The 15,867-nt window shown below is 38.1% G+C and overlaps 1 protein-coding gene across 6 annotated transcripts in view; it reads left to right on the top strand.

Moving 5' to 3' along the window:
* Nucleotides 1–15,867, top strand: part of GPBP1L1 (GC-rich promoter binding protein 1 like 1) — a 62,833-nt gene that overhangs the window by 23,508 nt on the left and 23,458 nt on the right. For 5 of the 6 annotated variants that reach the window (XM_027059320.2, XM_053213445.1, XM_015066866.3 and 2 more), the window contains 4 exons: nt 6,062–7,084; nt 8,082–8,196; nt 10,771–10,900; nt 11,480–11,766. In XM_027059320.2, coding sequence (XP_026915121.1) covers nt 8,137–8,196; nt 10,771–10,900; nt 11,480–11,766 — 477 coding nt within the window. In that variant the 5' untranslated portion in view covers nt 6,062–7,084; nt 8,082–8,136. The other variant, XM_015066868.3, reaches the window with a different exon arrangement.

The following is a 15,867-nucleotide window of genomic DNA, read 5'->3' as shown; positions in this document are numbered from 1 at the left end:
CCCCATGTTGGGTGTAGAGATTACTTTAAAATAAAATCTTAAAAAACAAAAGCAAAAACTGAATTACACTGAAGGAAGAGTCAGCATTTTATTCCCTTTATTAGCAAATGATATGATGGTCATCTGTGTAGTTGTACAAACTAGAAAGGAGCCTGTTTCTCCTTTACACCCACTCCCGTATCCCATTAGTTATGAAGTCCTGCTTATTTTCCTTCCTAAATATTGTGTGAATTGGCTTCCTTTAATTTGTTTATATTAAATGCTGGTCTTTCCCAGAGTGTGTCTTGCAATCAGTCGTGATTTTAAAAATCTCTAGACTGGGCCACTGAATCAAATCAAGGGATTGTCCTTGAATTAGCTATTCCTTTTGTGCAGTCTGGTCCCAAACTTTAGTTCTGGGCCAAAGTGCTAACCAACCTGTCCCAGCTCACTAACAAGGCACCTCTTTGCTAACCAAGAGCAAATTCCACACAGAGATTCAGCTTCCTTTCTTCACCTCAGACCCTTTTGAAAAGGGGCATTTTCTGATTCACATTTAAGTGTCTTTGGTGTGTGTAACAGTATATACAGGTCTATTTAAGTTTTTTACTATGCCAGATTCATCATGTAATAGAAATCTGGTGTACGATTTTCAAATTTATTAGCATATAAATTGCTCATGATAATTATTTTGCTCATAATATTTCTTAATCTGTTGCATTTATTGTAACTATAAATTACAAATCATCTCTATTGTTTTACCTTTTTTGCTTCTGTTTCTTTGGTTTGCTTTATTTTAAATTTTTATTTATTTTTGAGAGAGCGCACATGCATACAACAAGCAGGAGGGGGACAGAGGGGAGGGTACAGAGGATCTGAAGTGGGCTCAGCACTGACAGCAGAGAGCTAGATGCGGGGCTTGAACTCACAAATGTGAGATCATGACCTGAGCTGAAGTTGGATGCTTAACTGGCTGAGCGTTACCCAGGCACCCGTTTTGGTTTGCTTTATTGCTCTTTTTCTTTTTTAAAATTAATTAATTAATTAATTTATTTATTTATTTAGAGAGCAAGAGAGAGAGCGCGCACACGCACAAGGAGGGGGAGGGGTAGAGAGAAGAGACAGAATCCCAACCAGGTTCCACAGAGCCTGATGTGGGGCTCGAACTCATGAACCGTGAGATCATGATCTGAGCCAAGATTAAGAGTCAGATGCTTAACCCTGTGCTACCCAGGCATCCCTTACTGTTCTTTTTCCATCATCTTGATAAAAATGTTTTGTGTCAGTTTGGTTTTAGTCGTGTGTGTGTGGATGTTTTAAGAAAGAGAGAGTGGAAGCAAGGGAGAGGGGCAAGAGGAGAGGGGGAGAGAGAGAGAGAATATCTCAAGTAGGCTCCACATTGAATGTGTAGCCTGATGTGGGGCTCCATTCCATAACTCTGGGATCATGACCTGAGCTGAAATTCAGGGTGAGTCCTTCAACCATCTGAGCCACCCAAGTGCCCCTAGTCTTTTTTTTTTTTTCATTTATTTAAATATTCTTTTTTTCCTTGATAGATTTTCTTTATTTTTTCCCATTTTATCTGAACTATTACCAATAAAATTCAGTTATGATATGTTTTCATTAATAGTGTTCTAACATGTTATTTCCTGGTTTAAGAAAAAAAATTCAATACCTTTCATTTTTGAAAAATCACTATTATGGATATAAGTTTTTTGGTTGATGTATGGGTTTTTTGTTTTGTTTTTTTTGTTTTAAAATTTATCTTGTTTATTTGTTGCTGGCTAATGCATTCACATAGTTAAAAGTCCGAAAGGTATACATAGATATACAGAGAAAATATGACCCCCACTTTCCCTTCCCTCAAAGCAGCCCTTGCCAGTGTTGGTGGTATAGTGGTGAGCATATAGCTGCCTTCCTCAAAGCAGCCCTTATCAGCTTCTTGTGTAGCATTCTGGAAACACTCTGTGGCTAATCAAGCAATAACAAATATATTGTCTAAATTTTTTCCCCCCTTTTTTTTTTTGGTGGTAAAATAACAAAATTTACCATTTTAAGCCATTAAAATTTTTTTTTTATGTTTATTCATATTTGAAAGACAGAGACAGAGCACAAGCAGGGGTGGGGTGGAGACAGAGGGACACACAGAATCTGAAGCAGGCTCCAGGCTCTGAGCTGTCAGCACAGAGCCCGGTGCGGGGCTCAAACCCACAAACCGTGAGATCATGACCTGAGCCAAAGTCGGACACTCAATCGACTGAGCCACCTAAGCACTCCACCTTTTAAGCCATTTTTAAGTGTATGTGGCATTAGGTGAATTGGCATTGAGTACATTCACATTGCTGTGCAACTATCTTTTTTTTTTTTTAACACAAATATTGTTTTGTATGTAGTATTTTCAGTATCTTTTCTCTTTTTTTTAAATTTTATTCTTTAATTTACATCCAAATTAGTTAGCATATAGTGCAATAATGATTTCAGGAGTAGATTCCTTAAATGCCCCTTACCCATTTAGCCCATCCCCCCTCCTACAACCCCTCCAGTAACCCTCTGTTTGTTCTCCATATTTAAGAGTCTCTTATGTTTTGTCCCCCTCCCTGTTTTTATACTATTTTTGCTTTCCTTCCCTTGTGTTCATCTGTTCTGTGTCTTAAAGTCCTCATATGAGTGAAGTCATGATATTTGTCTTTCTCTGATTAATTTCGCTTAGTATAATACTCTCCAGTTCATCCACGTAGTTGCAAATGGCAAGATTTCATTCTTTTTGATTGCTGAGTAATACTCCAGTGTGTGTGTGTGTGTGTGTGTGTGTGTGTGTGTGTGTACGTACATCTTTATCCATTCATCCATCGATGGACATTGGGCTCTTTCCATACTTTGGCTATTGTTGATGGTGCTACTGTAAACATTGGGGTGCATGTGCCCCTTCGAAACAGCATACCTGTATCCCTTGGGTAAATACCTAGTAGTGCAGTTGCTGGGTTGTAGGGTAGTTCTATTTTTAATTTTTTGAGGAGCCTCTGTTTTCCAGAGTGGCTGCACCAATTTGCATTCCCACCACCAGAGAAAGAGATCCTCTCTCTCCACATCCTCGCTAATACCTGTTGTTGCCTGAGTTGTTAATGTTAGCCATTCTGACAGGTGTGAGGTGGTATCTCGTTGTGGTTTTGATTTGTATTTCCCTGATGATGAGTGATGTTGAGCATTTTTTCATGTGTCGGTTGGCCATCTGGATGTCTTCTTTGGAGAAGTGTCTATTCATGTCTTTTGCCCATTTCTTCACTGGATTATTTGTTTTTTGGGTGTTGAATTTGATAAGTTCTTTATAGATCTTGGATACTAACCCTTTATCTGATATGTCGTTTACAAATATCTTCTCCCATTCTGTTGGTTGCCTTCTGGTTTTGCTGATTGTTTCCTTCATTGTGCAAAAGCTTTTTATTTTGATGAGGTCCCAATAGTTTATTTTTACTTTTGTTTCCCTTGCCTCCAGAGACCTGTTGAGTTGCTGTGGTCAAGATCAAAGAGGTTTTGCCTGCTTTCTCCTTGAGGATTTTGATGGCTTCCTGTCTTAATTTTAGGTCTTTCATCCATTTTGAATTTATTTTTGTGTATGGTGTAAGAAAGTGGTCCAAGTTCATTTTTCTGCATGTTGCTGTCCAGTTTTCCCAGCACCACTTGCTGAAGAGACTGTCTTTATTCCATTGGATATTCTTTCCTGCTTTGTCAAAGATTAGCTGGCCATACGTATGTGGGTCCATTTCTGGGTTGTCTATTCTGTTCCATTGATCTGAGTGTCTGTTTTTGTGCCAGTACCATACTGTCTTGATGATTACAGCTTTGTAATACAGTTTGAAGTCCATAAAAAAGTATTCTTGAAGCTTATTTTCCATTAAGTACTGCTCTACCAGTTATACTGAAGATGTATTCATAGTGTTTTTTGTAATTCTGTGTGTTTTGAAATTTTGTCATTGCCTCCTTTCTCCCACAGTAAGAAATCTGACTCCTGTTTTTCCTTAATACTTTTTACTTTTTGATCAATTCCCAGTATGTAACTAAACTCCAGTTACCACCTCCTCCCTTACATTAATTCCTTCCTCACTTCACCCAGGTTACAATACCTGTGCAAAGCATCTTGCTGCATGGAAGTCCTCAACTTGCTTGGCCCTGTCCCTCTGCCAGGATGGCTTCCTTATTCTACTCAGGCTCCTGCACTTTGAATTGGGCTGCCCTCCTACTAGGACTTTTGCCTTACGTTTCCTAACAGGAAACAGCAGGCTCTGACATTCTTCACTGGGCTGCTGCCATACACACATTACCTTATCTTCCACCCTTCGTGGACACACTTCACATCCTGATTAGGCCCCAGCACCCTGACATGGGCCTCTGCCATAGATCTATAGATCTGACCTTGCTTGACCCCACCTAATGACTTTGGACAAGATCTTTTCAGGAGGGGGAAGGAGAATGGGAACTGCATAAGAATGTCATTTTCTAAGTTTAATACAGTATGGTTAGAGAACATAGAATGTTTTATTCTTTGGAGTCTTCTAGCTAGTATAAGGTCAGTTTTTATGACTTCTATGTGTACTGAAGGAATATATATACTCTGGGTGATTGGGGTGTGTGTGTGTGTGTGTGTGTGTGTGTGTGTACGTTATAAGTTGCATTCAAATCTTTTTTTCTTAATGTTTGTTTAATTTTGAGAGAGGGAGAGAGAAGTGGGGGAGGGGCAGAGAGAAGGCAAAAGAGAATCCCAAGCAGGCTCTGCACCGTCAGTGCATAGCCCGATGCGGAGCTCAAACTCTCGAACCATAAGATCATGACCCAATCTGAAATCAAAAGCTGGATGCTCAGCCGACTGAGCCACCCAGGTGCCGCTGCACGCCCATCTTTTACATAACTTTTTTTTTTTTTAATATATGAAATTTATTGTCAAAATGGTTTCCATACAACACCCAGTGCTCATCCCAACAGGTGCCCTCCTCAATACCCATCACCCAATACATAACTTGCTGTATGCTTGTTCTGTTACTACTGTTTCAAGTATTTTAAGTATATAAAAAGTGTAGAGAATGGTGAACACATAGAGATTGGGGAGAGTGGTGCACCTGGAGAGAGCTTAGAAGCTCTGCATACTTTCATCACCTTATGCATGTCTTCCAGCTGGCTGTTGATTCATATCCTTTATCATATTCTTTAATAAGCTGGTAAATTAAAAAAAAAAGTGTAGAGTGAGTAGTGATGTATGTATCACTCACTTTAAGAAATAAAGTATTACAGATGTAATTAAACCCATCCAAGTCCTCTTTTTGATTCCTTTCCTTTCCTCACAGAGGTATTTACTGCCCTGAATTTGGTATTTCCTATCCCCGTGAACTTAAAATAGTAGAGCAAGGCTGCCAATTTATTATATGAGAAATATCCTCCAAAACTAGACTTGGTACCAGTGTAGACCAGAGTTGCCTACAGATGCAAGCCTCCTCTTATATCAAAAAATTTTTATCTAGCCCCTGGAAGAATGATGGGAATTCGCCAAAGAAATATTTGTGTTCTCTCTTACAGTATATCGTAAGTCAGAGCCTAAGAGCCTAAGTCTCTCAGTTGATAACTAGGTATCTAAAAATATGTATCATATATCAGGAATACTATGACAGATGTCTTAAGTATTTTAAGGATCAAGCTGTGGTTGGTATTAGTTGATGACTGTGGTAATAAGCAAGTTATATGGATGGCTTTTTGATTACTTAGAGCAAGTTATTCTCATGTAGGAGAGAAAATGTTAACTCTAACAAACTCATTAATTTGCATTTCTGAATTACCTTTGATAGCTAATTACAGGTATGGTTATATAAAACAACAGACACTGTTCAGCTGACTTGTCTAAAATCCTTAAAAGAATTATAGCCAGTTATTTTGTTGCTATAGGCGGTGACACATTAATGTCTAAGTTGGACCTAAAAGTTTTAACTACTAATACCTTTTATTGATTGATCATTTGACTGTGTCTCATTTTAGCAATTATATGTAATAATGATTTTGCCTCTTGTGATACAGTGTTATTTTGCTTTTTCACTTATAGTGATAGATTCCTGTGGCCTTTAAATGATTGAAAAATGATGGAAATGGATCCAAAATAAAAAGTGACTACTCTACTGAAGCAGTAGAAGATTCTTCATAGTACCCTCCAGCTCAGTTCAGTCTTCAGGAGAGGCAGAACAAGTGAAATACAGCAAACTGAAGAGAGAAAAACCTCAGCGTTGGAACTGTTTTACTCCTTAACTACTCCTTAACTTCTTTCCTTCTGCTTGTTTTAATTTTGCTGTGAATTTATAAATAGTGAAGACCAAAGAAATAGAAGATACATTTGGGAGCTTTATATAACAAAGAAATTTGCCTTGAGAGCTGCTATTCTTTAGAGGGAAACATATATCAAGTTCTTGTCTGATTAAAAACAAACAAGATTTCTTATGCCCTTAGATTTTGAATATTAAAACAGATATAAATATCTGCATACTTTTTAGCAGCTGTGTAGGAATAATGAGATTTGTAAATTAAGGACTTTGTCATGTGGATGTTTTGCCTTTAGAATTGATTGTTCAGAAGATCTTTTATAACTCTTTAATGTTATATTTTTGACTATTGCTTTGATGGCATTATTTGCCCACACATGAGTTAACCTGTCTTTCTAGCTATGACCTTGTTATGAACAGTGTTTGCACTCAATGTGCAGATGTCCATGCATTATCTATTTAAACAACATCATAGTGCCGTCACTCAAGGAAGTTGAATGAGGTGAACGTAGGCACAGCTCTTTCCCCTTCCCCCCATTTTTTAAATGTAACAAATACTTTTTATGTTCCCCTTCCCCCTTCCCCTTTCCCTTTCCCCTTTTTGGAAACGTGTCAGGAATTAGATAGTTAAAGATGAGCAATTGAGGGGACTGAGAGTGATCCACACAGAGTCTGGCTTCCTTGTGCTTTATCACAAGGCGTGCTGCTGGCCAGCCTATTTAAGCACCCTTTTAACAAGACAACCTCGTGGGAAATCCAGCTGGCAGACTCAAGGAGTTTGGGAAACAGGACCACAGAGGTTACACTCTGGGGTAAATATTCTCCTATATCTAACTTTGGAAGAAGACTGTGTATGTATCTGTATCATGGAAAATACATACTGTTTTCTGGTGTATTTAATTTTGGAGATCTTTAGTGGGATGGTTTAGAGACACCAATGGATCTCTTAGGAAAACTGATGCTAGTGGGTGTTGGAGGAAATTAATGTGAACTAAATAGAATAAATTTTTTTGTTGTTTAATGTTTATTTTTGAGAGAGAGAGCGTGAGTTGGGGAGGGGCACAGAGAGAGGGAGACACAGAATCTGAAGCAGGCTCCAGGCTCTGAGCTGTCTGCACAGAGCCTGACACGGGGCTCGAACTCACAAGCTGTGAGGTCATGACCTGAGCCGAAGTTGGACACTTAACCCACTGAGCCACCCAGGCACCCCAAGAATAACTCTTTGAGAGATTGCATCTTCCTTCTCTAGGAAGGTCTTTTCTACTGCTTTTTCACAATTTGCTTGAGTACCTGAAGCAGGTTAATCTTTTCATGAGAATCAGTAGTTTTAAGTAGGTGTTCATTCTTTTTGGTTTTTTCAAACCTTTCGCTATTTGTTTTTAAAATGTTTATTTTTTGAGAGCAAGGAATCCCAAGCTGGCTCCACACTGTCAGTGCAGATCCCGATGCAGGGCTCAAACTCATAAACCGTGAGATCATGACCTGAGCCAAAACCAAGAATCAGGTGCTTAACTGACTGAGCCACCCAGGCACCCCAGGTGTTTATTCTTAAGGTTCTTCTCATAAAACTCAAGAATTCATAACCTTCCAGGTTTATGTCACCTTTTTCTGTTCATGTGTTTTTCATACTCCTATATTCATGGACTGCTGCTCCTGTTTAGAACTTTGAGGTATGTCTGATAAGTAGTCTTAGAGAGGCTCAGAGGGTAGGTCTTTTTATAAAGCGAGGATCTTAGAGTAATCAGATTCTTTTGTACATTGGTATCCAGGTCTTGCAAGCATAAGTGATTAGAGTTTTCTCATTTTCAGATCCTGGCCATGAGGTTGGATGCCTCACCTTGCTGAAAAGAGACACTGGACCTAAATGGCGCAGCATGACTTTGTTCCTGCTTGGCTAAATTTCTCAACACCACAGTCAGCTAAGGTACTGTTCTTCATTCCTATAGTAACTTTCCAAATAACAGTTTTATCCCCAACTTGTTGACAGCCTCTCTTTTACAGTCTAAGTGTTTTTTGTATATTTAGCCTTGCCTGAGGGTTTAAAGTGTGTTTTCATCAGCTTACCACATTTCTTTTAATAGGATATAAATAATTAGGCAGTCTAAGTCAGTCAGTGTGTGCCCTGCCACTGCCAAGTGTGTCTCCCCACCCACCCCCCATTTTTCATTACATGCTAAGCTTTTCTCATGTGGCACACAAGATTTCCTGGATTAGGTGCACTACACTTTGGAACTAAAACATATTTGCTTACCTGTTATTTAGGTAAAAAGGGGCAGGGGTAAAGGGGAATTGTTTTTTGGGGGAAATGGACCTTTGGAATGAATGTATATTTGTGTATAGTAACAGATGAGAAGGAAAAGGGAGAGGCATTGATTGACTACTATGTGGATCTCAGATTAAATCTTAGAAATTTTCCTTTAGGGGCACCTGGGCGGCTCATTTGGCTGAGCGTCCAACTTCAGTTCAGGTTATGATCTCACAGTTTGTGAGTTTGAGCCCTGCATTGGGCTTGCTGCTGCCAGTGCAGAGCCTGCTTCAACTTTTCTGTCCCCCTCTCTCTGCCACTCCCCTGCTCACACTCTCTCTCCCAAAAATAAATATTAAAAAAATAGAAACTGTTTTAGAGATAATAATCTGCTTAACAATTTCAGGGGAAAATGTGTGTTGAATTAGGAATAAAGACAAATGAAAACAGCCAGTTCATATGAAGTAAAGTAGTCCTAGTCACAGTACACAGAAGAACAGCCTAAATTATTGATAAAAGAAACCTTTGGGAAGTTAATAAACTTAAAAATGCTTCCCAAGGAGGGACAAAGTTGATTGGTAATCTCAAAAAAAAAAGGCCCATCTTCCCTATTTTTAAATGTGATTTTTGGGACAGATACTCCTTACCTGCCTAGACCCACAACCTTTTTCTCTGAACTTCATTTTGAATTGCCCTTTTGAAATTCCCAAGATCTCATAATTGGCATAATTTTGACCCAAAGCTTGGGGATGGTGGATTTGAGGGAGAAGGTGTGAGATCCAGGAAAGCATTTAAAAGTATGTAGATCTTGTCTGCAAAGATAATCTAGCACAGTGAAGTAAGTAAAAAGAATTGGGAAATATGGTTTGACTGTTGCCAGTAAAGTTACAATAAACAAAGTTGTGTAGCATTGGCATAAGCATAGACATAAAGCAATGGAATAGAATATGCAGAAATTGTCCTATAGGTATAGTCAGTTGATTTTTTTACTAAAATGCCAAGGTAATTTAATGTAGAAGTGATAGTCTTTTTAGGAAATGGTTCTAGAACTGGATATAAATATGGGGGGGGGGGTGAGAACCTTGACTTCAACCTTCATATCACACACAAAAATTAGCTTGAAGTGGATAATAACCTAATTTAAAGAGCTAAAAACCATAAAACTTCTGGAAGACAGGAGAAAAATCTTTGTAACCCATTAGAATTGGCTAAAATAAGCAATACTAACAATACCAAGTGTAGGTGAGGATATTAATAATAAGAAAATAAATGCAAAGATATCTGTGCCCCAACCTGTAGTTTTCCTCTAAGCCTTTGTCAAATATATCCATATTTTTCACAACTTCTTAGACTTTGTTCTCTCATTGGAAACTAAAGAATGTTCTAGAATAAAATTATTTGGAATAGGGAGGGAAATGAGAGTTCATCTGTATTTCTCAAACTGCTTCCTTTTCATGATGTAACCGCAAAGACTTATTTTCCCTGACCTCTTTCTTCATGTGTAAATGAGTAAAATGAGAATGATGCCAAATTATAGTACTGTTATGAATATTAAGTGACATTCAGAACTAAATGTTTTATAAAACTATAAAAACTGTGTAGGTGTTAATGGCCTCAAGGTGATGTGGTATTTAAACCATTTCTTTCTCTCCAATTCTAGAATAACTTACGGAAGTAATAAAGCTGTTTAGGATTTAAAAATAATTGTTTTAATGTTTATTTTATTTTTGAGACAGAGCATGAGTGGGGGAGGGCAGAGAGAGAGGGAGACACAGAATCCGAAGCAGGCTCCAGACTCTGAGCAGTCAGTACAGAGCCCGAAGCAGCTCTCGAACTCACAAACCATGAGATCATGACCTGAGCCAATGTCAGACGCTTAACCAACTGAACCACCCAGGCGCCCTGAGAATTTTTGAAAGCAAGCATCTTTTCCTTTCCTGTTGCAATATTAACTTAATATCTTTAAGTGTAAAGTTGGAGGTCTTATTTATGGATATCAGCAGGGTTTTTGTTCACTCTCTCATGCAAATAAATGAGTATCTCTCCCCTTCTGGAATATAGAAAATGAGTTAATGATTGAGTATGTAACCTAGGACTTCTCTAACTCATGGGCCTATAGTACCCTTATTATGGCCCGTATGCTCATAATGGGGTTTCTGCCGGTGTTACTTGTTTTCTAAAAGGCTGATGCGAAACCTAAGATACTGAGATTGATATCTTAACTGTTTGCTTCTCTATACTTTATCATCTTAGTCACCTACAGCCACCTTCGAAAAACACGGAGAACACCTACCCCGAGGAGACCGTAGATTTGGAGTAAGCCGTCGTCGACATAATTCCTCTGATGGCTTTTTTAACAATGGACCTCTACGAACTACAGGAGGTAAGCCATGCCCAACTTCCATGACTATATTTAAACTACTCAGAGCAAGCCCACATTGAGGGATGCAAGTCTGTCCATAATCTTGAAATGATGATGTTTTTTAAACATATTTTTCAGTTAGATCTCCTATTGTCATTATTCAGTTACATTGGCTTTCTAACATTCTTGTGTTCTCCTATGTCATTTATTTATTTGGAAGATTTCATATAGAAATTACATAAAAGAAAAAGATGTATTTTGTGATTTCTTTTTTGTGGGCTTAATCTTTTATTTATTTGTTTGTTTATTATTTTTTGAGGGAGGGAGAGAGCAAGTGGAGGAGGGGCAAAGAGGGAGATAGAGGATCTCAAGCAGGCTCCATACTGTTAGTGCAGAGCCCGATGCAGGGCTCAATCCCGCAAACTGTGCGATTATGACCTGAGCCGAAATCAAGAGTCAGATGCTTAACTGACTGAGCCACCAAGGTGCCCCTTAATCTTTTATTTTTATTTTAAAAGATCCCCTAAAGTGCTTTTGGTAGTACTGTAAATCAGCTCAGGAAGCAAAAATGTAATGTGTTACTTTTCCTTACTATTCCAGATTCCTGGCACCAGCCCTCCCTGTTCCGCCACGATTCTGTGGACTCTGGTGTCTCTAAGGGAACATATGCTGGAATCACAGGGAATCTATCTGGTTGGCATGGCTCCTCCCGAGGTCATGATGGCATGAGCCAGCGTAGTGGGGGTGGCACAGGGAACCATCGCCACTGGAATGGCAGCTTCCACTCCCGGAAAGGCTGTGCCTTTCAGGAGAAGCCACCTACAGAGATTAGAGAAGAAAAGAAAGAAGACAAGGTGGAAAAATTACAATTCGAAGAGGAAGACTTTGTAAGTATCAAAGTGTAGATGTTTAATTAAAACCTAACAAATAATGCCATAAATATAAGACCCTGTTAATAATAAGAATATTGAAGAAATTGCTAAAAAAGGAAGTCCCTAAATTTAGATTTTTATTGTTTTTAGATGGAGTTGATTAGTATGAAGATAATGACCAAAATTCCTTTTTTTGTTTTTTTTTTTTTAATGACCAAAATTCCTATGTAACTTTTGGCACATCATCATGTTTTTCATCTTTATGCCTTCAAAACTTTAAAAAGTTCTTAATTTCCTTTGTTTTATAAGGTTTAACATTCAAAATTCAGTATTTAAATTATATAAAAATGGTCTTGCATGTTAAATTGTCTTTCTCCAGTTATTGTAAGAGGTCTTTTTCTCTTGATTTTTCCCTCTTATATAAAATAATTGTGATGTTATAAATATGCAGTTGTGAGTATTTAAGCTCCTTCCTATATATAAGTAAAACTTTGCTATTGTGTGTTGAATTAATATGCCTTTTGGACTTTCAACCTAAAGTAGAGTTTTTAGTGTGCCTTAAAAAAAAAGTCGAGTATATTTTATTTAACAAAATATATCTAAATTATTAACATTTTAATATGTAATTGATATCTTTAAATTATTGAGATAATTTATGTTATTTTTTGTACTGGATCTTCAAGATCCTTTGTGTATCCTCTACTTGTTTGTAGTATAATCTCAGTATAAATGACACACTTCCTGAATGCTCAACAACTACATGTAGGTAGTGGCTACCATATTGAACAGCGCAGCTCTAGTTATTTATTTATTTTTATAATTTATCTTTTTGAGAGAGAGAAAGTGCAAGTGGAGAGGGGCAGAGAAACAGAGAGGGAAAATCCTAAGCAGGCTCTACAGTGACAGTGTGACAGTCTAACACAGGGCTCAAACCCATGAACCATGTGATCGTGACCTGAACCGGAAGTTGGACGCTTAACCAGTTGAGCCATCCAGATGCCCCTAGTCATTTTTAAGTAGCACATTCGATTAGCCAGTCACTTCTGTGACAGCCGTTTTAATATATTAATAAGGCCAACTGATTAAGAGTCAAATTTAGGTGTCATCTCCTCTTTTCCCAAGTCTAGCAAATGTTCTGGGGTCATTTTATCTTAGTTTTTCTAGATTTCTTTTTAATGTTTATTTATTTTTGAGAGAGAGAGCACGTGGGCAGGCAGGGGAGGGGCAGAGAGAGAAGGAGAGAAAGAATCCCAAACAGGCTCTGTGCTGTCAGCACAGAGCCGGATGCAAGACTCCATCTCAGGAACCATGAGATCATGACCTGAGCCAAAATCAAGAGTCAGATGCTTAAATCTACTGAGCCACCCAGAGGCCCCATTCTGGGATCCTTTAAATGTTATTTTTTAATGTGAATTCCTACCCCAGGCACCTGTTCTTCAAAACTTTGTGAAAGGTTTATACTTCCCTGACGTATTGAATATTTGTCCAGAATGTTCTAAATATTAAGTGGTGCAGACTTATGACACTAAATGATAACTTTCATTATTTATTCAATAAATTTAGCAAATATAAGAAAGACTAGTGGGAAAGATTAATAAAAACCTCTGTTGCTCATCATGCTTTGGGAAAGTCCTCATCAGACTAGCAATGACAAAAAACTTTGGGGCACCTGGGTGTCTCATTTGGTTAAGTGTCCAGCTCTTGGTTTCAGCTCAGGTCATGATCTCATGGTTCATGGGTTTGAGCCCTGCATGAAGCTCTGCACTATCTGCACTTGGGATTCTCTCTCTCTCCCTCTCTGTCTGCCCCTCCCCCATTCCTACTGTCTCTCAAAATAATTTTTTTTTTAACTTTAATTGTATTCCTATTATAAAGTATTTCTTTTTGTATTTTATTCCACATAATTAAAAACCGCTTTTTTTAATGCTTATTTAGAGAGAGAGAGAGAGAGAGCTAGCAGGGGAGAGGGCAGAGAAAGAATCCCAAGCTCAGTGTGGAGACCAATACGGGGCTCAATCCCACTACCATGAGATTATGACCTGAGCTGAAATCAAAAGTTGAACGCTTAACTGACTGAGCCACCCAGGCACTCCTCCACATAATTAAACTAACCCACTATAAAATTGTAATTTATATATGACTTGAATGTTTATTTAGAAGTATGTCTTACATTATGACCATAGCCATCAGAGCATATAGTAAAGAAGTTTATTTGGGTCTCTTTATTATTTTTGTTTTTGCTTGCTTTGGTAAAAAAGAGATTGCAGCAAACAAGAAATGTGGGGTAAAGTGGAAGTTGCTTAATAAGAGTATTTTTTTTTTTTTTTATGAATACCTTTTAAACTAGGTTCTATACTCCTCATTGGTATGGTTTGATAAGAAGGACTATTTCAGTTCTGTGGCATCCCCAGGGAAGTGAATTGACAACAGAAAGAAAAATGTGAATGGGAGGCTTTGAATTAGAAGACCCAACATTGTTAGGACATCATTTCTACAGGTGCTGCACAATATCAGTCAGTATGCTTTCTTATAGAAATGGACAAAATTATTCTAAAAATTTTTCTTAAAGACTCTAGAATATCCAAATTAATCTTGAAAAAGAATTGGAGGACTTATACTACCTAACTTGAAGCTTAGTGTAAAGCTTTGATAATCAAGATAATGATGGGGGTACCTGTGTGGCTCAGTCGGTTGAGTGTCCCGACTCTTGATTTCAGCTCAGGTGTACCAAGTCAGGCTCCATGCTAAGCATGGAGCATGCTTGAGACTGACTCTCTCTCTCTCTGACTCTCTCTCTCTCTCTCTCTCTCTCTCTCTCTCTCTCTCTCTCCCCCTCTCCCTCTCCCTCTCCCTCTCCCTCTCCCTCTCCCTCTCCCTCTCCCTCTGTCTCTCCCTCCCTCTCTCTCTCCCCCTCTCTCTCTCCCCCTGCCTCTCTGCCCTGCTTTGTGCTGTCTCTCTCTAAAATTAAGAGGAAAAAAAAAGATAATGTTACATTATTATAAGGATAGTCCAATAGTGGAGCAGAATAGAGAGCTTAGAAATAAACTTCCATTTATACATTCATTTGATTTTCAACAACGATGCTAAAGCAGACCAACAGAGAAAGAAATGTGGAGAAAGAACTATATATACATACATGCACACACACACACACACACACACACACACACTCTCTCTCCCTCTCCCTCTCCCTCTGTCCCTCCCTCCCTTCCTCCCGCCCCCTCCCTCCCTCTCCCCCTCTCCCCCTTTTTCTCACAGCATACAAAAAAATGAATTTGGGAGGAATTATAGACCCAAATGTATGGCCTAAAACTGTAAAGGTTCTAGAAGAAAACTTGGGGGAATATCTTTGTGGCTTAGAGGGTAGAAAAAGATTTCTTTGGACATAGGAAACAATAACCATAAAGAAAAACATTGATGAATCAAATTTCATCAAAATGTAAAACATCTGCTTATCTCACAGACTGAGAAAATATTTGCAAAACATATATGAAAAGGGACCTGTATATATAATATGAATAACTCTTATGACTTAATAATAAAAAGACAATATTTTATATATACAGTAAATATATATATGGTTTGTGAGCATAATTCATTCTGGAAACATGCTTGTAATCCAAAGCAGTTGTATATCACAGCGAATTTCTGTGTAAGAAATATTGGAAACTCAGATAATTCATCCCACAACCCAAAAATATTCATATAAAAATGATTGCAATACTGTAATATAATACAAAATAACAAAATAAAATACAAAATATAAAGAAAAATAATTGGCACTTACCTTTGAAAACCTTTGTGGTTGGTATGAGGGAAACAAGAGAGGAGGAGGGTTATTGGATGACTTTCACTATCACTAATGGAATCACTGCTGTCTATTGGTTCAATGGAATCGTTTTCTTTTCATGCAGTTTTAATGAGGAACCTATCCAATGGCACTTGCTTTTGCCTCCTTTTGAGGATTTTACAGAAATGTGATATTGGATTGTTGTTAAGCAGATTCGTCGCTCGCACTGCTGCAGCTTTATTGAGGTGGTGCTTTTCTACAAAGTTTGCACTGTTTGCCACATTTTACACATCTCCCTAATCTCATTTGAAGGGAAGGATTCATCC

This window comes from Acinonyx jubatus, chromosome C1 (assembly GCF_027475565.1).
Source record: "Acinonyx jubatus isolate Ajub_Pintada_27869175 chromosome C1, VMU_Ajub_asm_v1.0, whole genome shotgun sequence".
NCBI classification, from domain to species: domain Eukaryota; kingdom Metazoa; phylum Chordata; class Mammalia; order Carnivora; family Felidae; genus Acinonyx; species Acinonyx jubatus.
The sequence above is the reverse complement of the archived record's forward strand: the minus strand, read 5'-3'. Positions and strand labels throughout refer to the sequence as shown.